At 49.3% G+C, this 27531-nt stretch overlaps 2 protein-coding genes and 1 long non-coding RNA gene across 5 annotated transcripts in view; 2 read left to right on the top strand and 1 right to left on the bottom strand.

Moving 5' to 3' along the window:
• Positions 1-17898, bottom strand: part of PDPK1 (3-phosphoinositide dependent protein kinase 1) — a 71345-nt gene extending 53447 nt beyond the window's left edge. For all 3 annotated transcript variants that reach the window (XR_009535202.1, XM_060122813.1, XM_060122816.1), the window contains exon 1: positions 17798-17898. Coding sequence is in view for 2 of the 3 variants with exons in the window: in XM_060122813.1 (XP_059978796.1) it covers positions 17798-17821 (24 nt within the window). In the remaining variant the exon portion in view is untranslated. The remainder of the gene's footprint in view (positions 1-17797) is intronic.
• A 1008-nt stretch (positions 17899-18906) lies between these two features.
• On the top strand, positions 18907-19180 carry LOC132505786 (large ribosomal subunit protein eL39-like). The gene has a single exon (XM_060123994.1). The coding sequence runs from the start codon at positions 18907-18909 to the stop codon at positions 19156-19158; it is 252 nt and encodes an 83-aa protein (XP_059979977.1). The 3' UTR covers positions 19159-19180.
• Positions 19181-26414: 7234 nt separating this feature from the next.
• Positions 26415-27531, top strand: LOC132504672 (uncharacterized). The gene is made up of 2 exons (XR_009535021.1): positions 26415-26649; positions 27321-27531. It is a non-coding gene; the product is annotated as an uncharacterized LOC132504672 (long non-coding RNA).

The following is a 27531-nucleotide window of genomic DNA, read 5'->3' as shown; positions in this document are numbered from 1 at the left end:
ATGCTTTCTCTTCCTGCAGTCATAAGTCGCTGGCATGGGTATGTTTTAATGAACAGTTTCACTTCTGCAGTTAAAATGATGGTCGAAATATTACCTTTTAAAGCACTTTAAAAGCATCAATTATAAAATGAAAAACCTACGAAAAAAGCCCTCTTCCAGTGTGAAAAGCCCAAATGCTTATTTGTACTACAGCTATTATTCTAAAGGGCTGATTTTTTTTCACATTTGAGGTGGTAATTAAGCTGCATAAACAGCACTCCGAGCCGGTCTGCCATGATCTGGAGGACACTCACTATACGGTGGCCCAGGGGTGGAGGCGGGGGTCAGGCTCCCGAGGAGCTCCTTCCAGCCCTCCAGCCCGGGGCCCTGCAGAGGCAGTGCAGCCCTGTGTGCCCAGGCAACCCAGGGCCCTGGGAGAGTCACTCCCTCCCAGCACAGCCCAATCAGCTTACCACCCATTTGGTGACCCAAAATTATGGTAAGTAAATACAATCTGGTTCCTCAACAGCTTCTGAAATTTAAGTCTCTGGAGAAATTTAAAGCAACAGTACCCTGTCCCCCATCCTCGCCCTCCCTAATAAAATGGAGCTGGTCACAAGTTCTCAAGAACACAGCTCTCTACCTGGTCCTGTAGGCACTGTGTCACCACAAGTCATGACTGCTGGCCTTTCCTACACACACAGGTGCACCCCAAATGCAAGCACCTCACACCCAAGAGAAGGCTGGGAGCTGCAGCCTGCCTCACCAACAGCTTCACACCAGTAGCTCCCTGTGGCCAAGGCCTCGCACTGACCAGGCCAGGCCCCAACCCCCACCCTTTCTCCCCCACTTCCCAGTACCAGCATCCTTTAAATCCCCCCACAGGACAGGACTCCTCCTGTGCTCCTCTCTCCTGCTTCCTGTGTGGCTGTCAGAACAAGCTTCCATAACTGCATGAAGTGGGAGCCATGTCTGTGGCTCAGCTCTACTGTGAACAAGGAAGGACGGCTGTTCTCAACTGAACTTGGCCAGGAAAACCAGCGCCACGAACATCCAACACCTGGGATGTCTCTGGAAAAGTGGGTCACACCCCCCTAACTGCACTCAACATGCACCTCGTCCTGCACCTGTCACCGTGTCACGTGACTGAGTAAGCAGGAGGGCGCCTGTGTGCTCACAGCCTCCCCAGAGCAGGACCACGACACCCTTCTGCAAGAGCATCTCTGTCAGGAAGACAAGCCCAAGTCTTAAACAACTGACTTCCAAATGAACTTGTAAAAATACTGTCCATAAACTGGGCGTTTTCTGTAGACTTCAACTGGTTTCACAACAATTTGTATATAAAAACTTAGGATTTTCAACTTCTTTGACTTTTTGAGTGTTAAGTTCAGCAGTCTCCTCTTAGAGGTAGAAACTCTCAAGGGAAAATTAATTTGCGATGGACTTACATTTTCGTATCCACCAAAAACACATCAAGGTTCAATTTAACTATGCAATACATTGCTCAACCACTAGAGAGCTTAGGAAAATATGAACATCAAAATATCCAGTATCCAACATTCAAAACTGCTAAATGTGACAAATATATATATATTTTTTAAATAAATTTATTTATTGATTTATTTCTATTTTTGGCTGCGTTGGGTCTTCGTTGCTGCATGTGGGCTTCTCTCTAGCTGTGGCGAGCAGGGGCTACTCTTCGTTATGCTGCGCGGGCTTCTCATTGCGGTGGCTCCTCTTGTTGCAGAGCACGGGCTCTAGGCATGCAGGCCTCAGTAGTTGTGCCTCGATGGCTCTAGAGTGCAGGCTCAATAGTTGTGGCTCATGGGCTTAGTTGCTCTGCGGCATGTGGGATCATCCCGGACCAGGGCTCGAACCCGTGTCCCCTGCACTGGCAGGTGGATTATCAACCACTGCGCCACCAGGGAAGCCCTGTGACAAATATTTGACTGACAAATAGATTAAAATGCAAATGAATTTGGGGCAAAGGAAAACAATGACCCACAGATTTCTACCTCCGTCAAGTCTCCTATACTAGACACCTCACCTTTTCCAAAGCTGCAGACAACAACTTCACTAACCCTTAGGTTTACTGCCAGGTAAATGGAAGCTTATTTTTAAAATACATAGTCATATATTTGTAAAGCGCACCTCAGACCTTAATTACCTGGTGGCAAGACAGTATTACGAGGGTCAGATGAGGAAGTGGAGAGAGGACACAACTCAGCAGGTTTCAGAAGGCACTGCAAGTGTGTAGGGGAGCAGCCACAGCCAGTGGCCTGGGTGGCTTCCCAAGGCTCCTGCTGTGTCTAAACATGGGATAGGGTTCAGCTGAAGAGATGATTTCTTCTCCAAAATGGTTCAGAGAGGTTGTGTTAGGATGGAAGACTCATGGTTTCTCCTCCTCTGTTATGAAATATAGTTTGAAACACTTTACAATGAAAAGTGATTTATCTATTCATTCTACTAACAGATACCAGGAGCCCAATCTTACTTGAGCCCTAGGGACTAGAAGGAGAAAAGAAAACAGCAAACAGCCCCTGAGTCAGCACCAGGAAGCAGAGGAGTTGACTTCAGGGAAAAAGGGCTGACTGATGTTCCTCAGATCCCTCTGGATCTTTCTTTATGTCTTTATCTCTTTAGGAAGGATAAAGTACAAATTAAGCAAGGATTTCATATGAAGAACAAGCTTGGGAGTTTGAAGCTAGACTCAGGGTTGGTGTGATGAGAAACAGTCTTTCATCCTGAGGAGGGAGCCTGTCATTCTGCACCAGAGCCAAGGATTCAAACCTGGGGGCCTACACACCCTGTATTTGAGCAATTGCAACTAGATGCTTTAAACATGTCTTGGTTCTTAAGAGTTTAAAATTTCTACCTACAAACCTGCTGAGGAAGAATCTGACGTCACAAGAATAAATAGCTGCAAATGCTTAATCATTAGTTACTAAACTGTCCAAACCTTTTGCATATGAATAGCTGCTGCCTCCCACAAACAAGTTACAGGTACAAGTACAGAAGTTACCACCAAACTGTGAGAACTCGTACTCTGCCAGGTTGGGACCCCAGCTCTGCTCCTGACCGGCCATCTGACCTTGAACACACACTGTCACCTCTCTGTGGCTCAGACTTCACCTAATAGTCAGGGATAAGGAGGACAGGACCTTCCAGGCTTGCTGTGAGGATTTAATGAGTTAATCTATACAAAGCACTCAAGCTGACTCCAAGGGAGCACGCTATAAACAGTTGGTTTGGTTTGTTTTTTAATAAATTTATTTACTTTATTTATTTATTTTTGGCTATGTTAGGTCTTCGTTGCTCTGCGTGGGCTTTCTCTAGTTGTGGGGAGCGGGGGCTACCCTTCGTTGCGGTGCACGGGCTTCTCATTGTGGTGGCTTCTTCTGTTGCAGAGCACGGGCTCTAGGCGCGCTGGCTTCAGTAGTTGTGGCATGAGGGCTCAGTAGTTGTGGCTCACGGGCTCTAGAGCACAGGCTCAGTAGCTGTGGAGCACGGGCTTAGTTGCTTTGCGGCATGTGGGATCTTCCCAGACCAGGGCTTGAACCCATGTCCCCTGCATTGGCAGGTGGATTCTTAACCACTGCGCCACCAGGGAAGCCCCTATAAGCAGTTTTATGATTTAATAACACAGAAGACAAACACACACACACACACACACACACACACACACACACACACACACACACACACACACACAGAGGTTTTCCCAACCAAGGGTCATCAGATGATAAAATAAGCTCTTCAAGACCAAAATGAAGCCCATCCCCCTTCCACATACTATATTTATCTGTGAGTAAACTGAATTAACTATATACTGAATTAGGAGGCCCAATTCTAACTGTGAGGCAGACAAAATGATACAGGAAGGCTGGGCTCCCTAACACACTGGGAGAGGAATCAAGATCAAAATCAGGGCCTTCTATGGTCAAGATGCTGTCATGCAGCTTAAGACTCCATCCAGCAAGAGAAAGGATCTCAAACTCAAAAGGCTAAGCTGCCTTTAAATGCTGCCTGGGCAGAGTGTGCTGTGAAAGGCCCTCGACTGGTACAGCCAACACACCGCACAGAGGAACACCTCCCTCTAGGCCCCTGCATAAAGGGGGGTGGTAGAATGCCATAAAATCCGACCAGCTCATCCTCAAAGGGACACTGCTCTCAAGTCAGTTGTGCTCAGTGGCAAAGAACATTCTGGTAAGAACCTTCTCTCACCTCAAGAAAGTCCACAAAGCTAGGTCCAGCACAGAAAACCTGGCAGAGGCAGGGACAGCAACCACTGCCACCTTCCCCAAACCCCAGACCTCTACCATGAAGAACTAGAGTGAAGGAGCAAAATCGAGGACCCAAGGTGACTTAGCTGAAATCATGGGTAACTACGCGTAAGCCACACTCTCTCTGAGCCGTAATTTACTATTCTGTGAAGTGAGGTGTATAACACTGACCCACCCCTTGAGGGCTGCTGGGTGCCCACAACAGACAGGAGCTCAAAGTCACTTTGTGAAATACATCTGTCTTGTGTTCACAGGGCAGACCAGGCATGGCTAATGCCTAAAGTGGTGGGAGGGGATTGCGGGGCATGGGCGCTTGTAACACAGACCACGCCACATGCTCCACCCACATTAGCCTTCAACCACAGGCAGACCAGGAGGCTGGCCCACATGACACAAATGGTCACCAATGCTCTTGTGCAACTCGACACGTAGCAAAATGCAGCTCATCCTAACCAGCATGGAACTACACTTAGGAGCTCCAGGTGGATGGCTGACTGGATTTAAATGAAGACCCGAGTAAGACTTTCTATTGTTCCATGGAGCAGCTTGGAGAAAGTGCACCAGGAGAGGGAGAAGCGTCTAGTGGGTGATCCCCGAGGGTGACCACTTAATCTGTCCTCCCACTCTCTTCTGCAGCCCCTTGGAGCCTCTCACCCAACGAAAGGCAGGTGGAAGAACACAAGGTCACAGCTGCCAGCCGCCTAAAGTCTAGTACACAGGCTTAACAGACCCCAAGACTCAGTAAACAATGTCTGAATTTTGCCAATAAACCTGTACCTTCAACATTAACTTTGTGCATACCACAAACATACTATGAAACACTGAAATACAGGATTTCTTTGCTCTTCTAACTTCCTTGGATACTTTGGAACTGCATAAAGGTATACTTTACATGCCATTAACTTGATTAACATGAACATCAGGATGCAGGTGACTTCTGGGTTGGAAGGGAGGAGATTACAATCAGCAGAACCATTCAGAGGGCTTCTAAGAGCCTAGTAAAATCCTACGTTTAAAACAGGGTGGTGGCACATGCAAGTTTGTTTTAAATTCTCAATATACACCCCTTATAGATACAACTGTAAATAATATTGCTTAAAAGGACTTAATGAACTGCCATTTTTCTCTACTTCTAAAAATAACTTTTATTAAGCACTTGTTGTTGTCACGTACACTTCTGAGCATTTCACACATATTATCACAGTCCTCAAAACAATTCTTGGGGGTAAGGACCACTGGCATCCCTTTTTACAGATGGAGGCACTGAGGCACAGATCAGATCCCTGTCCAAAGTCAAAAGCCCAACAGTGAAGCCAGATTCAAACTCGCTCTCAACCCTCCCCAGCTGGTAGAGGGTATGTCTGATGCTGATACTCCATGTGACCCAGGGAACAAGAAAGTAGGGTCCCAAATTGGCAGGACCTTCCTGGGAAGCATTCAGTAACCACTTCCATATCACATCTTAGGCTCAAGTCCTTCTGACTTGCCAATTTCTGCTACACTGAATCTAGTTCAGTCAAATTCATACTAAGATTTATATTATGAAAACATTCATTAAGAAAGTACTCCGGGCTTCCCTGGTGGCGCAGTGGTTTAGAGTCCGCCTGCCGATGCAGGGGACACGGGTTCGTGCCCCGGTCCGGGAAGATCCCACATGCCGCGGAGCGGCTGGGCCCGTGAGCCATGGCTGCTGAGCCTGCGCGTCCAGAGCCTGTGCTCTGCAGCAGGAGAGGCCACAACAGTGAGAGGCCCGTGTACCGAGAAAAAAAAAAAAAGAAAGAAATTACTCCCAACAGCTGGAAATGGCCAGTGTAAACGTCCACAACAGGACAATGGCTACTCATGGTTGACCCACAGAGAGGATTACTACACAGCCACTGGAAGTGGCTCATGCAAAACACTCAGTGAAAAACAGCAGGAGACAAAGCTGTCTCAGATATACGGTCAGGGTCCCAATTTGATTTTTTTTTTTTAAATACAGAAAGGAAACGATGACCCCTGGGTGAAGAAAAGATAGATCTTCCAGTTGGTTCCCAGTACCTATTAACCTTGATGGCTGCAAGGGATGAAATTTGACCTAGGAGGGTCAGCAGATGCAGCACAGGGGCTCCAGGCAGTGAAGGCCTCTGAGGGACCTTATCAACAGCGCACCGACCACAGGGGCCACTAAGTCCTCAATAGACACTGGTAACACCACGTGGGGCCCAGAGACCTTCTGCACTTCCTTCCAGGTCCATCAGTTAATTCATCCAGAAAAGACGTGCGATGTATAAAAAGTATTTGCTAATAAGTAGATGAATAAATTAATATCTTTTAGATACAGATCCTATGTGTGAGGAAGAAATCATTAACTACCACTGGGGGCCCAGTGTGGAAATCCTATTTCTGCTTTTAAAGCCTGTCATCCTAGAGCAGTATCAGAAAAACAGAAGCAATTCAAAGACAGTCCAATCCATATACTTAAGATTCTGTTTCACAGCCAAATAACTTGGATGAAATCTAGAAAGAATATGCATTAAAAGCTTTAGTGAAAAAGCTTTTCAGTAAAATCTATTATTAGTCAGAAAACAATAATATCAACAAGCTCTCGCCTTCTGTTTTACTAAAATAATTTAACATATTAAATTTGCCAACTAAGAAAAACTGAATTTCTAAGCTCAAATCACATTAATTATATACCACTTAAATATGAATCTTTCCTTGGGAATTAAACTCATTCAGCAAACGTTTTTCCCCTGCAATCTAGTTTGTGAATCTGAGTGATACCTAACTTGATCCAAAGCAATTTATCTTGAAAGTTAGGTGATGTGGTGAGGCCAGCAGGTACTGAGCTGTTTCCCCTTCTACTCAGAGGAGCTGAACCCTGGGGCTCCTCTTTCCCACTCTCCAGCTTCCAACCCCGGCTCCTTAAAGGAAACCTCCCTCAGCCTCCAAAACTGAAAGGTCAAGGGCTGAAATAAAATCTAGAGCACATGGGCACTTCCAATGAAATGAGAACCGTTCTCTAGGGTTCCAGCCCTCCCAACCCCTCCCCTCCAGCCCCCCCTTCCCCTCTCCTGCGCTGGGGATCCTCAGCAGCCCCGTTATGTTCCCCTTGCTGACACTGACCCACCAGCCATGCCCTCTCCTCCTCCTGTGTCCTTCAACCTCAGTGGGGACTGCACTGTAATCTGTCCTTGCCGGCCCACAGCTTGTGCCCCTCCCCCAGCAAGGTGCATGATCCTTGAGAGTAGCAAACGGACCTGTTGGAACTTCCTTAAAATGCCCTAGATTTTGTTTACCCTCCATTGGTGTTTCCCACACATAAACATACAACCACAGTGATATGGATAACTGTTCTAATCACCCTAACAGATTATCCTGTTTTTTTTTTAAAAAAAAAGCCAGATTAATGTGGTCAGACTTTTGTTTTTTAATCCTCTGAAGCTCCTCTCTCTTTGAAATAGGAGAAAAACAAACCAGCCCCCAGAATGCCACTGGCCATACATATCAACATCATCTGGCAGGAACACCCTTCCAGCAGTGTAAACTTACATGGTTTTGCAACGGAAGGAGAGAGACCCAGCTTATTTCTAACTAAGAATGCCTATCCTGACACCTGAAAAGGCTCCTTTAACAGATGCTTTCCTTTCCTGGGCCTTTATCTGCAAATTCTGGATAACAAGTTTCTTATTGGGAACAATAATGGCCAACTGAGACAGAGAGAGACTTTGTCCCACTGTTAACCGCTAACTCCCACAGAAGAGCTTCACAACATCATCAGTGTGCAGAGAAAGATCTATTTTGTCTAGCATGACATTCATCCACACCTCCACCAATCACCAACTTAAGAGTTCAGTTACCAGAAACAAAGAGAGGAGGAGGAAGGAAAGAAGAGCAGGCCAGGCCAGTCCAGTCTCTATTTCACCTTCTCTTAGCCAACCCCAAACATGTAAACAGCCTCCAGACTCCTAGAGTCCTAGGGAGGGACTTCAATGCCTTCAGGCCTCTCCGTCATTTTCTTCATAGTGCTTTGCCCTTTTATCAGTGCCCTGCTCTTTCTTCCCACAAATTCCTACCTTCATAACTGTCTTGTTTTTGCTGTGGTCATATGGAAACGACGTTGGAGGGGCAAATCCATAGATGGGTGGGAAAACAAACCAAACTCATGACTTTCCTGAATATGCCTATCTTCAGAGTTCTGGGCTAGAAGAAACTCCAAACTCTGTGCTTTTTTCAATCTAAAGTCTCCAAGTAACAGCCCACAAGTCAGGCCGTGACTCAAGACCTTTAGACAGTAAACAACACCATAGCTTCACTTGAAAGAAAAAAAGCTAGAGAACATACCAAAGCTAACCACCTACTTTCACAAGGACCAGGTGATACAGATCTATCCTCCTACCTGCAAAGAAAGCACAAAGAGACTGAGCACACAGGACCTGAGCAGATCACGGCAAATGCTAATTAGATCACAAATAGCAGCTTCCAAATACTCAGGAGGGTCACGGGCCTTCCCCGATTAGAAAGCGTTTCTATCAGTGGGTTCACGTTCACTTGGCACCTGGGGACATCTCTGAACCTGCACAGTGTCCTGGGGGCGTCCATGCCTGCATAAAGGGGCCAGAGCAGGCAGGCACCTGGACCCCATGCCAGCTCTGACCTGGTACATAAGTCAGAAGCCCACCAAGTCCCAAGTGTCTTCATCTGGAAACCAGAAGGATCCAACTGAGTAAGCATGAAGGTCCCTCCCAAAATAAAAATACTGTGGTCATCCTATGACACACAAACAACAAGTATCAGAGAGCAGAGCAGGGCCATAGGCCTAATTCCAGTCAATCAGAACTAATCTTGTTTCATCTTTCCAGTGATAAGTCATGTGGACATCAGGCACTCCTGATACATGCACTAGGGGCACCCAACTTCCTTGGGATTCTTCCTGAGTCCATAACCCCAGTTTCATCAACAAAAGACATCAGACAAACCCAAACTGAGGGACAGTCTATGAAATACCTGACCAGTACTCTTCAAAAGCATCAAGTTCATGACAAACAAGGAAAGACTGAGAAACTGTCATAGAGCAGAGGAGACCAAGGAGACCCGACAACCAAATGCAATGTGGTACCCTGGATGGGACCCTGCAACAGAAGAGGACATTGGGGGGAAACTGAGGAAATCCCAATAGGTTTGCAGTACAGTAAATAGTGTGGCACCAATGTTGAAGTCTTAGTTTTGACAGATGTGGCAGGGTTGTATAGATGTTAACATTGGGGAAGTGGGATGATGGGTATTATGGGAATTCTGTGTTGTGTTTGCAACCTTTCTATGTATCTAAAGTTATTCCAAAAATCAAGTTTATTTTATTTTTTTAATATTTATTTATTTATTTTGGCTGCTCCAGGTCGTAGTTGCGGCACGCGCAATCTTCGTTGCGGCGCGTTTAGTCGCAGCATGCAGACTCTTAGTTGTGACATGCAGGATCTAGTTCCCTGACCAGGGATCGAAACTGGGCCTCCTGCATTGGGAGCGTGGAGTCTTACCCACTGGACCACCAGGGAAGTCCCTCAAGTTTATTTTAAAAATAAGTTTGTTTGGAGGCTATTTTGATAGCTTCAAGCAAACTTAAAGGATCTGAAAACATCCTGTGTCATTAAAAAACCTGACTCAGGGGAATTCTCTGGTGGTCCAGTGGTTAGGACTCTGCGATTCCACTGCAGGGGGCACGGGTTCGGTCCCTGCTCAGGCAAGCAGTGCAGCGCGGCCAAAAACAACAACAAAAAACAACTTGACTCAGAGTCCATACTGAATACTAATTTGAAAAATACAGGGCTACTAAAGGAAAATAATACACTTGAAAGGAAGGGAAAAAACCTGACACTGAATAAATTCAGTATAAATTTCCAAATACCACCACCTTCATCATGCACTGTCCAAAAGACATCCGTGTTTGAAAGCACAGCAGGTCTCCCCGAGAAAGCACTAGGCAAGCACAGCTACCTGGTCTTCCCAGCACACAAAACGGCACTCCCTCCTTGAACTTCCTCCACGGTCAGCCACTTCCCTGCTCCCCTGTCCTCCTGGCTGCCCCTGCCAGGAAAGCCCCCCTGCTCGGTGCACCCCGGGGCCAGGTTCTTCTGTGTTCTTCACTGCAGCAGCCCTACAAAGGCCAGCCACCCACTCCTGCCAGGGCACTGCCCTCCCTTCTGGCCGCACTGCTAACCATTTCCCCTCAGCCCCTGAAGCGGGGCCATGGTTAAGGGAGTCACAGAGGGGTGAGAGCGCGCACGTAGGCTGCCCCCCACCCACTAAGCTGCACATCAGGTCCTTTTCACCCAAGGATTCCTTCAGGGCATGAGCATGGAGCCCTGTTCTGTTGATGTCTATTCTCCTAACTCACCACCTGACCATCCTCACCCACCCACCACCCACCCCCCTCCGAAACACAAAGCTCAGTGCCAGAGCTTCTGGGTAAAAGAGTTTTCTAAGATTTAAAAAAAAAAAAAAAAAGCACTTAGATTGTATGAGTTTTGTTTTTATAGGAATGAAAATAAATGTATTCGCAAATAAAATCTATATTTAGATGCACAATTTTAAAACTGTCTATCTGATAATAACAACTATGTACATACAATCGGCAGACTATAATTTTGACCAATGAAAAAAACCCATGAAAGAAAAATGCCAAACTGCAGGAAGAAAAAAATGAGTTAACAATGGAAAAAGAGAGTAGTATGGGCTGAGCTTCTGAGACTGTGCACTGAGGAAACAGTTTATTCTCTCAGTCTCCAGTCCAGGCTAAGCCACAGGCCACTCTGACAGAAAAATGCAGAATGGCTAAGGGCTCACCCTCTAGGAAGGAAGTCGGTTAATAATGACAGGACCCCAGAAATGAGCAGTTATCAAGCTTCCTGGCTTGCTAACTTACCTGCTTCCCCGGGGCCTAGCTGCTACGGATCAGACTTTCCTAAGAACATGCCTGAGCAGAGCCAGTATTCGGGCAATTTTCCCAAAGACTGGGCTGTTCCCACCATTTCCCATAGGAGAAGCACTGCTCACGGCCAGTGCTGGCACACACTTAGGTCTGAAGTTCCCATCCACTCCCGCCCTCCTCCTAGGTTGGTGGCTCTCTCACTCACACTCGTTCACCCCATATCCGTGCACAGGTGCATGGCAGGAAAACCCAAGACAAGGTGGGCTTCTCAGACACTGAGTGTTGGGATCCCCCAGGACCACCAGTCGCACAACCATCTCAGGAAGGTGGAGCCCCTCACAGCCAGGGGCACAGCTGTGGCACTGCACACACCCACAGAGCATGTGCTCCTCTTAAGACAGGACGCTCTTAGAAATTAGAGCAAAGCCAAGAGCTGGGAAAAGCTGTCTCTGACCTTACCCAAAGCAGCAAAGAGAGGTGTGCCAAAGGGACTGCAGAGCAGGGTGGCTGCTTCCGTCATGAGGGGAAAGCACCTTGGCTTCTGGTCAGAGAATGTGCTAGGGTCATCCTGATCCTCAGGGCCCACCTGCAGGGTCCACAAAGCCGACGCTGGCTCTTCTACATGTTAGATACTCAGGGTCTGACCACATGAGGACAGTGGTCCATGGCAGGGCTCATCCCTGCCCGTTGGCACAGCAGGGCAGCAGTGCCAACTTGGAGAGCCTCAGCCCAGAATACTATATGCCTGACACTAACACTTACTAATCCAGATTTAACCTGACATTTGATCACCAAAACTTCCCAGGAAGGACTGTAGTATAAAAAGGAACCAATGGCTTTCAAATACAACCTTTCAAGGGTTGAAAGGTGGTAAAAGGGTAGGTGGTATAATATATAGAGAGAAAAAAGAGCCATCCCCTTTTTGAATTATATTTCCTTAGACAATGAAGAAATGGTACATGGGACCATGTTTTTAACCATCGGACTTCTTTCTAGTTTGGAATGCTTTCATATTAAGCAACAAACAGTTTATGATGAGACCCTCCGTCCCTCAAACACATACAGCTCTGAACACAGGGAGTCAGAATACACATGCAGGATTCAGAGATGTCTTCGTTAATAAATAGCAAAAATGGTAAGACAGGCTTGTCACAAATATGCCGGGTATGAGAACCATGAAGAGAAAGCGTGAAAAAGAGTAACAGAAACCATCTAGACTCCAAGTTTAGAAAGATATATACATAACAAGGTACAGAACCTGTTTTAGAGAAACAGAACATTGAATATATAACAAAAGCTGATGCAGACCAAAGGGCGGTAGCAGGGGACACAAAGAAGCTGATTGGCCAGAAAAGGCTTCACAGCCTGGGGGTGGGGAGGCCAGTGTGTTTCCACTGAGGGGAATTTCTTCAGGCAAAGAGGAAGGGCCTAAAGAGGAGAACCTGGCAGCCGAGAACATCCTGGACACTGTCCTGGGCTTTATAGGCTGGGAAGAGAGGCCACATGGCACGGGCAACTGAGGGACGCTCGCGGAGGAGGAGCTAAGTGACAAGCCAAGAAAAGCAGGGGAAGTCACAGGAGCATTGGAATTTGGGGACCCCCACCAGCAACTCACTTCCTCACCAAGAAAGGGAAAACTAGGAAGAAAGCGTGTCAATGTTTTCAGCCCCACAAGCGACAGTGTGTGATGAGCACGCAGTGCGGCCATCCCCCTCCAGACATAACTACTTCCTTCACTGCAGGAGGGTGTCCACAGCCACGCCACCATCGAGCACAAGAACCGACTGCATTTCAGACCCGGTGCAAGAGCAAGGTCTGCAAGGTAAACCTTCTTCCCCTGGACGGGGCAGAGTTCCCAGGTCCACGGCAGCCCGTGTCTTCCCAAATCTTCCAGAAACAGGGAGGGAAGATAGAAAAGTTAACTCCAAGCCCCTTTTCCCACAGGTTTCCACTGCAGGTCAAAGCACTAAGGAGAACTTCAATGCGACTTCAAGCGACTTCAAGCCTCCCAGCAAATCTTATCAACCATCTTTGACAGGATCCAATATTAGGCTGTCACTTTGAGATACAACTCCTGCTGCAGTAAAATTAATTCCAAAAAAGAAAAACAGGTTGAAGAATGAGACTTTAACAATGAATTCATTGTTAAATAAGCTTTTACCCAGATGAATTCTGCCCGAAATACTGCCGAGAGAGACACACACACAGCCTCTCATCAGCCCTCTCCAGTGTGGGCAGACCTGCCACCAGCTCCATAAACAGGCGGAAGACAGGGACCTCCAGACATACCTTCAAACCACATCTTTAAATATTTCGAAGGCTGCAAATGGCTGGTACAGAGGGCACACAATCCTATCTGTAGGATAGAGGAGGTCACCAGGCCACCAGGAACTATGTGCCCACCTTCATCAGGCCCCTCAACTACATTACAGATGGAAACCACACTTGTTTGTTCTTCTGTGGGCCATGCACCCAGTCATGAGCTGCTAAGGTCAGATTTGTCCCTCTTTTTCACACAGAGTTTGCAGTGCTGTTCAGTTCTCGCTTCTGTGAGCCTATGTGTAATCCAACTATTTAAAAAGAAACCTGAATCAGTTGCTCTGATAAGGGATCTGAAGCCCACAAATGTAAACGCTTTATAATGAACTCTCTCTCTTAACACATTCAAAACAACTTGGAATTTCTTGGGATAAAAATTCCATTTTAGGGACTTCCCTGGCGGTCCAATGGTTAAGACTCTGCACTTCCACTACAGGGGGCACGGGTTCAATCCCTGGTCGGGAAACTAAGATCCCGCATGCCATGTGGTGTGGCCAAATAATAAATAATAAAATTCCATTTTAAATTAGGAAAATTTTCTAGACCAAGATGATGGAAGCAGACTTCATGCAACTATATAAATGCAACCAGCGTCGAGCACAGAAAACAGACCCCCCCACCCAAGAACCACCATGAACCCAACAGGCCTTTCTCCTCTAAGACATCATCATCAGAACATGTCCCCCACTGCTCTTGAGAAAATGCCCTCTGCCTGTTGTTTCATCTAGAGACTGGATACACAACTGGTTCTCAATATTCAAGTTATTTTTTTTAAAGGGTTTGGTATCACAGTGAACAACAATGCAATCCAGTTACGGAAGAATGCACTACTGAAAAGGCCTTAACAACACATGTCCAAAACTTACAGTTTCCACACCAGCACTTCCTCCCCGGTGATCTGCCCTTTGAACCTGCCTTCAAAACAACTGCTCCACACTCCTATGGCCAGCTGTCATCACAAGGGCAGGCGCAGAGCAAGCACACGTTGGCCTCAACCCTCACACCTGCTGAGGGAGTCATTTCTGCATCAAGTGTTCCTCAGCAGTGGCTCCTTGCTCCATAGTCACAGAAGTGAAGTATCACGTGGGATTCCATCAAAGTCCATTTCCACAGAAGATACTTCTCAGGAAGGGACAAAGTGTAGGGCCAGTGGAGGATCTCCTCACACCATCAACTCAGAAGGGACCAACTTTGTTCGCCCCCTCATTTCTGCAGCGCTTCCCAGTTCATTACACACTTGCCCTACGTGCACCCAAACCCCACGTTAGGTGGCTCAGCAGACAAGGGCACAGATTGAAGAGGGGGACCCACCCAGGAGCTGCCTTTTCCTCCTCCGCAAACGTGTGCTAAAGGCAGCCTAGACTGTGTATACTGACTCAAGTCTCAAGTGCCACCGCCAGTCCACCCCACCCCCCACCTCCGTCATTGTAACCCATTATCCTGTAGTATGTTCTCCATTACACTTATCATTATATAAATATACCTTACATATCTTAAAAAAAAAAAAAAGGGCAACCTAGAGGCCAAGTCCTGCTTTGAAGAGCTGCCCAAGGCCTCTTTTCAGGTCCCATATCACCACAAGCTGCTGCTGTGATCCTTCTTATAAAACGCATGTCAGAAGAGTAGAACAAACCTACACTTCCACCTTTTATTAGTATAGGGACCTCACCTTGCCACCTCTGGACTCAGCTCAGTAAGTGCTGTAGGGATGTCACAAATACATCACACTGCACGAGGCCACATGAGAAGCTCCCCAAAAGGGTGTGTGAAAATCAGAACCCACTTCTTTCCATGTTCTCTGCCTTCCCCACTGGTTTCCCACACAGATGCAGTCACCCTTGCAAAAGCCACCCTAGAGTGTGCAAGGAACCACTCTCCCTAATCAACAGTTTTACCTTTAACAAAATCGTTGCACAATTTTTTAAGAAGCAAGGATTCCAAACCTCACCCATTCAGAATATCAGCCCTCAAATAAGGAGGGACCAGAGACTCTTTCCAAACAGCTGCTTTCTGACAGTGTGAGGCTGAAACAGGCTCCAGGGGTCACAGAGTTCAGCCATCTGCCCAAAGAAATAGCTAAGTGTGCTGTCCTTCCATGAGAAGATGTCCCTCCTGCCTCCCACACGGCAGTCCGAGGACACGCACAACCCCCAGGAAGACGTCCTGGGCAGTGGTACTGAGGACTTCCCCAGACAGAGGGCTGCGACCCTCCCTCAGGGCGCCCCTCCCAGGAGGGGCAGGGTGGCACCCAGGCCTCTGCCATCGCTCAGACATGGGTTCAAACTGCACTCTATGTATTAGGCGGGTACTTAACCTCTCTGCACTGTGGAAGCTGAAGTTTCTGCACCTGTAAAATGGGAGCGACACCTATCTCACAACACTTTTGACAGAAGTCAAGCAACACAGTGTGAGCTATCTTGCAAAGTGCCTGCCTTGAAGTAAGTGCTCAATAAATGGTTCTGACAGCCTCTGGCTCACCGTAGTACCAAACTGGGCTGGGCCATTTCCAGACTTCTCAACTCATACTGCTCCCCCGCTGGCTGTACACATGTAAAGAAGAGGGAAAGTAATTGGGACGGGGCCTCTCCTAAAGTGCCACCTTAAAAATCCAGGTGCAAACTCACTTGAACAGCGCAAATCTATCTGTCCCCAGATGAAAAATCCACTACTGGGGGCATCTTTGCCGTTACTGACGGGAAATACAGCATATTCTCACATACATGTGGACAAATGTAGCTGATGAAAACACAAAAGCCTAGTTCCTCTCACTTCCTGATGGGGAGGTCCATCCTGTATTCTGTAATTCATTTTTTCTCACTGGATTCCAGTCTTTTTGTACTAAAAAGCTGCCTTCTGCAAAGAAACTCCAGATGTCAAGTGTCCATCACATGGAACCTCCAAGACTATGACACGATATGCTCTTTTCCTCTTCCCCTGTACGCCATCAGAGCGCACACCTTGTACTGCAACAGCATCACTGTGTGAAAGTTCGTCTTACAAACTTCCACGATCACTGTCAGCCCCAGCCGCCACTGAGGTCCGCCAAGCAGCCTAACTCGTGTTTTTGCGCGTTAGCCCAGGCAACCCGCGGTACAGCCACACATGTCGCAAGAGTCAAAGGCATCCCTTGGCCTTTCACCATTTTTCTCAACTGAACAGGTCCTCCTCCTCTCAGACTTCAGAGTATCACCCACCTCTACAAACCGGAGTTCTCAACCTCAAGTCCATGGACCAGCTCCAGAAGGATCAAGAGCCTCCTGAAGTAACTACAAAATTCAGTAAAGCCGTGCCGTTTTCTCAGGAGGGGACTCAGATCTTGCGTCAGACTCTCAAAAGGGCCCATGACCCCTCAGAAAGATTAACAGCCGCTACCGTGGAAAATAAGGGGTAATGTAAATTTCTTGGGTCTTCCCTCATTTAAGGGATTTGGCTTTTGAACCAGACTTTGCAAGCGGTCTCGATATTCTTCCATTCTTCACATTCGCATACAAGGTATAAATCCTTAAACCATCTTCCCAAGACTCCCGAACTTAACCGAGGGCAAACATAAAAACACTAGGGATACTTTTAGCAACAGAGAGAAAACACAGAAACACTAACGATACTTGCAACAAAACATTTAACCCAACAAGTGCTTTATCTCTTTCCTTCCCCCTAAAATCCCTCCGCCCGGTCAGGCTCACTTGCCCGCGGTGGTGGTTTCAAGCCCGGCCTCGAGGAGGCTTCCCATCACGCCAATGCCGGTGCCGGAGCGGAGCCCCAAGGCATGAAAAGCACCGAAACGCCACCCCACCGGGCCGGGAAAGGAGCATATCGAGTGTATCAGACTCCACCCCAACCGAGAATTCGGAGGGACCCGAGCATCAGGTGCTTCGAGCAAGAACTCGCACGTCCCGCTTTCGCTACGAGCGGAGGCACTGGGACCCCGTCCCAGGTGAAGGCCCGAGGCGGTTCCTCTGCAGAAAGAACGAAAGGTAACCCCGGAGGCCTGACTCAGGCCGCGCCGCGCCGAAAACAAACTTTCCAAGCACTTCCACCGCGACGGGCCGGTGACACCTCCCCGGCCTCCCCCGCCCTCCGCGCGCCTGTCAGCGCCCCCGCCGGGCCGGCGCCCGCCTCACCCGGGCCAGGGCTTCCTGCAGCAGCCAAGCGGCGCCCCCACGACGCCCAGGGTCCCAGGTCCGGCCGCTCGCCGCAGGTGAGGCGCCGCCCGGCCCCCGGGACCGCGGGCCGCCCCGCCGGGCCCCGGCGACCGCCGCGCTTGGCAGGGTGACGGGCCAGCGCACCCGGGCGGCTGCCGCGCACTCACCAGCTGGCTGGTGGTCCTGGCCATGGGCCCCGCGCCTGCACGGCGACTCCCCCGCAGCGCTGCGTGGCTCGGCGCCTCCTCAGCGTCCTCCTCCCCGCAGCGGAGCCCCAGCAATGGCCGCCCGCATCCTGCGCCCGCCCCGCGGCCTGCCGCCCCCAGAGCCGCCCCGCCCCCGCGCGACGCCAGGCGGGACTTCCGCCACGCCGCCGCCACCGCCGGCGCCCATTGGCCAGACTCGCCGTCGCTCTGCCGCTGCCCTGGCCAGCCCCGCCGGCGCCTCCGAGCTGCATTTCCGGGTTGGGGCCCGGCAGGCGGGAGAGGCTCGGCCCCGCCTCGGGCGCGGGGGGTTTGGGGGGAGCTCCGCGCGAGCCAATCCCAGGGCCGCGGGGCGGGGCCGGGCGCGGAACCGGGCGAGCTGTCATCCCGGCTGCCAGACAGGAAAACTGAGGCTCGCTGGGGTCGGCCCCGAGGCGGGAGTGGGGCTGGACTCCAACCGTGCAGCTTCGACTCCGGAGCGGGGCTCTGAGTAAAACATCGAGAGGAGCAACTTCACTAGTTGCAAAACTAAGAAGTGTTCGCGGAAGGAAATCTAGACTTTAAAGCCATAGCTAGAAGACAGGAAACAATCCCATCTCATCACTGCTAATAGTCCCAGGGACACCTTAAGAACTTTCTACTCTGCTTATAAATTTTTTTGGAGCTGTTGTTGTTGACGATGATGATGTTGAATTTTTTGGTAGTTGTTATTGTTGTTGATGACGATGATATTGTTGCTTTTTTAAATTGTGGTAAAATACACATAAAATTTACCACCTTAACCATTTTGGAGTTCAGTGGCATTAAGTACATTCATTCAATTTGTTCTAAGATGATGTTGTTTCAAACAAAATTAGAATCGCCTTGTTACCTGAAGGTTTGCATATTTTAAAATAACTTTTTTCTATTTCCAAAAGAAATACATGTTCATTTTTTAAAATAATGATTTAGACAATACAGAGAAGTAACCGTAAGATAAATTAATCCTTCATCCCACTGGCCAGAATTAATTGTTGATTAGCACTGATGGCTGCGAACATTCACTTGGTGCTTACTCTTATTAAGGAATTTTCATGTCTAGGGCTTCCCTGGTGGCACAGTGGTTAAGAATCCGCCTGCTGCTCTTTTCTCATCCCCCATCCTATGTGTGGTTGAATTTGCTCCTCGCCATGTCTTCTCACAAGACTTTCAGGATCAAGCGATTCCTGGCCAAGAAACAAAAGCAGAATCGTCCCATTCCCCAATGGATTCGAATGAAAACTGGTAATAAAATCAGGTACAACTCCAAGAAAAGACATTGGAGAAGAACCAAGCTGGGTCTATAAGGAGCTTCACATATGAGGTGGCACACATGTATGCTATCAAGGTCAATTGCATCTTACTGTATCAGAACATCACTAGTGTCTGGAACAGCTGCCTGTGTTTGATGGGAGAAATGGAATGGCCCTCTCCTCTTTTTTTGATCTTTCCTCACCACTGTTCACTGTGTAACTCAGAAATAAATATGAAACCTTTTGTTGGAAAAAAGCAAAAAAGAATCTGCCTGTCAATGCAGGGGACACAGGTTCGATCCCTGGTCCGGGAAGATTCCACATGTCGCGGAACAACTAAGCCTGTGCACCACAACTACTGAGCCTGTGCTCTAGAGCCCGCGAGCCATAGCTACTGAGCCCACGTGCCACAACTACTGAAGCCCACATGCCTAGAGCTCGTGCTCCACAACAAAGAGAAACCAACCATAATGAGAAGCCTGCACACTGCAACAGAGAGTAGCCCCCGCTCACCCCAACTAGAGAAAGCCCGTGCCCAGCAACAGTCCCAATGCAGCCAAAAATTAATTAATTAATAAAAAGGCAAATGTAACCCCTATCCCTCAGAAGGCTCCCGCTGTTTTTTTTTTTTTAATTTATTCATTTATTTATTTTTGGCTGCGTTGGGTCTTTGTTGCTGCCCATGGGCTTTCTCTAGTTACGGCGAGCAGGGGCTACTCTTCGTAGCAGTGCACGGGCTTCTCATTGCGGTGGCTTCTCCTGTTGCGGAGCATGGGCTCTAGGCACTCAGGCTTCAATAGTTGTGGCACACAGGCTCAGTAGTTGTGGTACACGGGCTTAGTTAATCTGTGGCATGTGGGATCTCCCCGGACCAGGGATCAAACCCGTGTCCCCTACCTTGGCAGGCGGATTCTTAACCACTGCACCACCAGGGGAGGCCCAGGCTGCCGCTGTTTTGATACTCACTGTTTTCACTTACCAGTGTATCATCGTGTACCCTGTCTAGCTCCCCTGATATCTGATTGCTGCCTTCCTCAGTTGTAAGGACTACAGAGGACCCCACTGGAGGAAGCCTAGAGTCTATAGATCCATGTATTGATCAAGCTCCCTCCTGACACTGAAGTGGTTCCCAGACTTCTACCTCATGAACAAGGCCCTGCATGTCAATCCAGGCACACGCTTACTTCTTCCCTTAGTAAATTCTTAGTAGACGTAATTGCTGGGTCAAAATGCCGGTATCCCCTTCAGGACTTTTGCTGCAAATTGCTATTTGCCTACCCCACTCTGAGAGTGAGACACTCTCACCCTCAGGGGACACAAAGACAGGTCCAAGGTAGACACTGCTCTGGCTCCCATACCAAGCCACATCCAACATTATACTACATCAATAACCACTACTGCATATTAAGAGCAGTGTATTGGATTTTGCCTCAAACAATAGGTACTACGACCATTTCCATTCTTTACATGAGGAAACCAAGGCTTCAGTGACTTTGTTATTCTTGGTCACAGAGTTACTAGGTTACATAGCACAGGACTCAAAACCAGTCCCGACCAACACCGACGCCCTGCTCTCGGCCACTGGGCTCAACTGCCTCCCAACAACTCTTATTTTCTATTTATTTCAATCCTCACAAAGTAATAATACTTTATCCTCAAAGAATGCTAACCACTTTATCTTCTCGCCACAACCTTGAGATACTCAATGTTTATTACCATCTTACAACTGAAGAAATTTGCCAGACACAACGTTAAATGTGAATGTAAATATATATATAGCTATAGAGTCTAAAAATATATATCTTGGGACTTCCCTGGCCGTCCAATGGTTAAGACTCTGCACTTCCAATGCAGGGGACGTGGGTTTGATCCCTGGTCAGGGAACTAAGATCCCACAAGCCCCACGGCATGACCAAAAAATATGTGTGTGTGTGAGTGTGTGTGTGTGTGTATGTGTGTATCACAAGCACCCTTTCTCAGAAAGTTACTGAAGCATGAGCTCCACCAAATGAGGGGGTAAGCACACAGATGGGCAATAAAGGGAAGTCCCAGGTACTGTCCATTCAACAAGCACGTATTGCACCTCCCCTCCATGCCAAGCACTGTGGTAGACATTGGCAATTCACTGGTGAACAAAACACAAAAATCTCTGCCCTCGTGGCACTCTGATACCACCGGTGGGGTGCAGGGGGGGGCAGCAACCATAATAAATAAGCACATCTTATGGGATGTTGGAAGGTAATAAGTCCTGTGGGGAAGAAAGAAAATCAGGTAAGTGGGGCAAGGAGTGCCCAGGGAGAAGGTGCAATTGAAATGGATAATGGGGAGAAATCCCAAGATTCCTCAGACCCAAGGGAAGCGAGCAGGCTTCAGAGGGCTCCCCCAAAATAATGAAAATGATAGATTCTATGATAGGTTTCACCACATTAAAAAATTGAATTAAGAAGCTGACAGACAGGGCTTCCCTGCTGGTTCAGTGGTTGAGAGTCCGTCTGCTGATGCAGGGGACACGGGTTCGTGCCCCGGTCCGGGAAGATCCCACATGCTGCGGAGTGGCTGGGCCCGTGAGCCATGGCTGCTGAGCCTGCGCGTCCGGAGCCTGTGCTCCACAACAGGACAGGCCACAACAGTGAGAGGCACGCGTAATGCAAAAAAAAAAAAAGAAGCAGCTGACAGATGAGAAAAACTTCAGAAAAACAGCCACACCAAAAACGAAGCACACGTAACTTCCCTGGTGGCACAGTGGTTAAGAATCTGCCTGCCAGTGCAGGGGACACGGGTTCAATCCCTGGTCCGGGAAGATCCCACATGCCACAGAGCAACTAAGCCCGTGCACCACAACTGCTGAAGCCCGCGAGCCTAGAGCCAGTGCTCTGCAATAAGAGAGGCCACCGCAGTGAGAAGCCCGTGCACCACAACAAAGAGTAGCCCCTGCTCGCCACAACTAGAGAAAGCCCATGCGCAGCACCGAAGACCCAACAGAGCCAAAAATAAATAAATAAATATTAAAATAAATATAAAAAAAAGAAAGAAAGCACAATCGCAGTTCACGAGGGAGCTCACTCATCTCAGCACTGAGTGATATTACAGGCATAACACAGATGCACTGATTCAACCAGTAATACTATACTCCACCCTGGCAGGACCCCGAGAGGAAGTGGGGTATGAGAGAGCAGAATTCTCACCTATTTTAACAGAAAGGCAATAGATAATGACTACAAGTGATAAAGCAAATCATAAAGTACAAAGACATTACTTCGAAAGATGGACAGAAATGATAGGAAGAACACTTACACCAGTGGTAAGTGGGCTGTGAGTAGGGAGCTATGTGGCGGGGGCTGCTGCTTTTCATTACAAGCCTTTCTAGGGCTGTTTGGCCTCTTAAACATTGATGCAAATAATGATTAATAAATTGGTATATCTTCTTCACAGAAATTCTAAGAAGCTCTCACTTGTGAATGTAAAGCTGTGTGAGGATGTCTATGACCACATGGCTTTAATAAGAAGCAAAAAACATAAAAGAAAAACAACCAAAATATTTATCAAGAGAGTGGTAAAGTAAATTAGGTACATTCCTCCTGAATTCTCTGCAGCTGCTGAAAAGCACAGGGCAAAGCTCTAACACAGAAAAAGAGTAAGGGCAGAGAAGCAAGTTGCAGAATATGAACTGGAGTCTTAGCCTTTTAAAAATTAGAGTCTATGACACCAAAGCATGGCCAATGGGGATCTTGAGTTATGCAAGGAAAAACAGGGAGGTGAACAAAGCTTGAGGAAAACGTCCGTGGTCGACACTAGAGCCTGCTGGAGAGCAGGTGGAGGGGATCACACACAGCTTCAGGGGAAGGGGTGAGGGGAGAGGGGGAGGCCATGGCCCTGAAGAAGTCTGCCGAGCAGGCAGCAGGGGCAGGGCAGGGAGGGACAGCTGAAAGAAGAACGAAGGACAATTCTCAGTCTTCACGGGGCCAAAAGGCAGCCAGCGTGCAAAGCCCAAGTCACGCCAGGCCGCTCCTCTCACCTTGCGAGAGGCAGGGTACCCCCACCATGGGCTGGGTTTGGCTGCCCATCCCAGGACAGTGGGCAGCAAGGGAGATGGACTCACCTGGCCCAGCACAGTTCATTGGCACCCCAGCTGGAGAAAGGAGAGGGACGGTCCATGGCTCTGATCTGTCCCTTCCCTACCCAGAGCCTCTATCTCTGGCTGGCTTGAGAGTGACCTCAGGCCAGGAGTGCAAGGGCTTGGCCTGATGTTGTGAGGTCATGTTCTGCCCAGGGAGGGGCAGGAGGATGACTGTAACCATCCTGGGAGGGGGCTGGAAGGCTGCTTTAAGCACATGGCCCATGTGTGTGGAGCACTTGTTGTAAATCAGGCCCTGTGCTTGCAGTTGGCCTGTGCTGTTTCCTATGTTTCACTCACTTCTGTAACCCTCGTGGCACAAGGGAGGAAACGGGTTCAGAGGCTACAGAACCTGCCTAACATCACACAGCTAGTGTTAATTATCTAGTACTGTGCAACAAATGATCTTAAAACTTAGAGGCATAAATCAGCACACATTGATGATCTCATGGTTCCTGTGAATAAGGAATATGGGAGCAGTTTGGCTAGATGGTCCTGTCTCAGGGTCTCTCATGAGGTTGTGGGCAAGTTGTCAGCTCAGGCTGTCACTGAAAGGCTCGACTGAGGCTGGAGGATCCACTTCCAAGATGGCCCATTCACCCAGCTGCTGCTGGAAGCCTCAGTTCCTCATCATGGGGTCTCCTCCACAGGGCTGTCTGTCTTCATGCCACAGCAGCTGGCTTTCCCCAGAGTGAATGAGTCTAGAGAACACCCAAGATTGAAGCTGCAGTGACTTTTATAACCTAATCTTGGAAGCGATATAGCATCACTTCTGACACGGTCTGTGGGTCACAGGGTACCCCTGGTACCATGTGGGAGGAACTGCAAGAGAGTGTGAGTTCCAGGAGGTGGGATCGCTGGGGGTCATCTTCAAGGCTGGCCACCACAGCTGGTCAAGGGCAGAGCCAGGACTCCAATCCCGCTAGGACGCAGGGAGAGACAAGGTGAGAGAAGCAGGCCAGGCCCACACCCCCAGAGGTTTAGTGAGCCCGGGAAGAAAGCGCTCTACCTGGAAAAGGGGAGGCAGGGAGACCAGTTAGGACACATCCAGTTAGGGAGAGACATGGGGACTCTCAAAAGATAATGGGGGGGACTTCCCTGGTGGCGCAGTGGTTAAGAATCCGCCTGCCAATGAAGGAGACATGGGTTCGATCCCTGGTCCAGGAAGATCCCCCATGCTGCGGAGCAACCAAGCCCGTGTGCCATAACTACTGAGCATGAGTGCTGCAACTACTGAAGCCCACGCACCTAGAGCCCATGCTCCACAACAAGAAGCCACCACAATGAGAAGCCTGCGCACCGCAAGGAAGAGTAGCCCCTGCTCACTGCAACTAGAGAAAGCCCGTGTGCAGCAACGAAGACCCAACGCAACCAAAAAAAAAAGATATTTGGCGTGGTCTCTGCCTCTGCCTACTAAGTCCCTGGTCACCACGGCTGAGGTTTGCTCGTGGCTGCCGGTGGATGGATGAAAGATGCCAAATTCAGCCAACGATTTCCAAGCCACCTGGGTAAATATCCTCCCATGTGAATCATGCTATGTGAGGAAAAAACCTAGACTGAAAGTCTGGAAATGGAAAGTTGCATGAGGTCTCAGGCAAGTAAGCTTCTCTCTCTGAAACTCAGCTTCCCCAACTTTAAAATGGGCTGACTCCCCATACTGGTCAAAATTCCAAAGACTGAAAACATCCAGTGTTGATAAGCATGAAGGGCAACTAGCACCTTCATACACTGATAGTTGTAATGTAGTATCCCCTTTAGACCCAGGCAGTGGGGAGCCCTGGCCTAGGCCCTTCTTTCTAGAAGGTATGGTGGGGAGAATAACAGAATAACAGCACCTCCAAAGATGTCCACATCCTAATCCCCCAACCTGTGAATATGTTATCTTATATGGAAAGGGGGAATTAAGGTTGCTAGGGAGCTGACCTTAAGATCAGGAGATTAGGGACTTCGCTGGTGGTCCAGTGGTTAAGAATCCGCCTTCCAATGCAGGGAACGTGGGTTCAATCCCTGGTCGGGGAACTGGGATCCCACATGCTGCAGGGCAACTAAGCCCACGTGCTGCAACGAAGAGCCTGCCGCAACAAAGAGTGTGCGTGCCGCAACTAAGATGCGACACAGCCAGAAAATAAAATAAATAAATTTTAAAAATCAGGGGATCATCCAGGTAGGGCCAATATAATCACAAGTGTCCTTTAAAGATGGAAGAGACAGAAAGAGTCATGATCAGAGTGATGTAATGTGAGAAACTGGACTGCCATTGCTGGCTTTGCCAATGGAAGGGGGTCATGAGCCAAGGAATGCCAGTAGCATGTACCAGCTGGAAAAGGTAAGAAAACAGATTCTCCCCTAGAGCTGCCACAACCTTGATGTTAGACCATTGAGGTTTATTTTTGACTCTGACCTTCAGAATTGTAAAATAATTTATGTCTTTTTAAACCACTAAATTTGTGGTAATTTGTTCCAGCAGCACTAAGAAACTAATACAGAAGACCCTTCTGTGGCCACAGGATGGAGGAGGAACCCACAGGGCCCAAAGGAGTGCCCAGGCAGGGCCCCCTTCAGCCTTTTACATACACTTGAGCATCAGGATCCGCAGAGTTCCCTGTGCATCACTCCAGGGTCCATCCTCCCCAAGGCAGCTGGGGTGGGTGGGGAGGAACCCAGCTGGTCCATGGTGGGATCTGGTTATTAGGTCAAGGAACATCCATTTTAGAGAACACTGGGTACCTTGTTAAAACAGTGAGACAGATCCACGCATCCCCACCTGGGAAGCTCTCCACTTCACGTTGTTCAATTTAAAAAAATAGTGAATGTTAGAGCAGTATTAAAAGTGTATAGGACTTCCCTGGCGGCCCAGTGGTTAAGACTCTGCGCTTCCACTGCAGAGGGCGTCGATTTGATCCCTGATCAGAGAACTAAGATCCCACAATCCACACAGCGGGCCAAAACAAAAACAAAACAGTGCAATCCCAGGTTGTAAAACAAAGACATAAATGTGGAAACAAGTCCAGGGTCACGTTGTAAAGAACCACACCAAGCTGTTAACGGTGGGGGAGTGGGGCAGAGGGGCGTGGAAAAGAGGGTTGTGGTGCAGGGGGTTCTACAGGCAGGCGATGGAACAGAGAGGGAACAGGCGCAAAGAGGCGGGGCCGGGCGGGTCTGGGCGCTGGGCCGCCCTTAAACTGGGTCAGAGGGCTCCGCGCACCCCTATCGCTCGGGGGAGGCGCGGCTCTCCGCAGGGCGGCCCAGATTGGCCAGAGCCAGAAGCCCGCCCACAGGAAGGAGCCCCGCACAGGGCGAGCGAGTCAGCGGGTGCCGCACCCCTTCCCGGACCTGCAGGTCCTCTTAGCCCGGGCGCGCAGCGTAGCGGGTTGGACCAGGTTCATTGTGGACGACCCGCCCCTCAGGCACAGCCCGGTTCGGCGTGGCCCGTAAGTCGGTCCCCAACCCCCAAACGGACTTCTCCGGCCGGGACCACCCGGAACCCCTGCACGAATCCGCGTGCGACCCCGAGCGCATTAATGGCCCACCACGGTGCCTGGTGAGCTCGGGGCCTAGGAGGCCCGTCATCCCGATGACAAGCCCGAGGCTTCGGGAGGGACCCCTCAGCGATGAGACTCCAACTCGAACCGCAGGCGCTCGGCACAGTCCAGAAGCGTCCAGTGGAAGCCTCGCAGCACCCAGGCTCGGCAGCCAGGTGTCCCCCGCCCCCACCCAGGGGAGTCGCGACGCGGCGGCCGCGTGGGCTGAGCACCTCCCTGCAGAGCCTCTCTTACCAACGCTGGGCCCTTGAGTCCTCCCACCCACACCCAAACAAGCCACGAAAGAGAAGCTGGGAGCCCCCAGGTCACCTCCCCGGATCCCACTCCAGCTTCTCCAAATAGTGAAAGTCGCCCGCACCCACCAGTGACTCAGGCACACACCTGGTGTCACCTCCCCCGCCCCCCCAGTCCACACCCACACCAGAGCAAGCCTGTCCCCATACTTTGTCTCTGGCCCCACTGCCACCCGACAGCCAGTCCCTCAGGGTCTCCTTGTTACCCCCACACCCCCAGCAACCAGAAGGAGCACTTAAAATGCCAGGGCATCCTTGTGTTTAAAGCCCAGCAGCGTCGGGCTTCCCTGGTGGCGCAGTGGTTGAGAGTCCGCCCGCTGATGGACATGGGTTCGTGCCCCGGTCCGGGAAGATCCCACATGCCGTGGAGCGGCTGGGCCCGTGAGCCATGGTCGCTGGGCCTGCGCGTCCGGAGCCTGTCCTCCGCAACGGGAGAGGCCACAACAGTGAGAGACCCGTGTACTGCAAAAAAATAAAA

This window comes from Lagenorhynchus albirostris, chromosome 15, assembly GCF_949774975.1.
Source record: "Lagenorhynchus albirostris chromosome 15, mLagAlb1.1, whole genome shotgun sequence".
Lineage (NCBI taxonomy): Eukaryota > Metazoa > Chordata > Mammalia > Artiodactyla > Delphinidae > Lagenorhynchus > Lagenorhynchus albirostris.
The sequence above is the reverse complement of the archived record's forward strand: the minus strand, read 5'-3'. Positions and strand labels throughout refer to the sequence as shown.

Bases quoted from the DNA above. Each gene is read 5' to 3' on its own strand.
- LOC132505786 (XM_060123994.1), top strand. From the start codon at position 18,907: ATGTCTAGGGCTTCCCTGGTGGCACAGTGGTTAAGAATCCGCCTGCTG.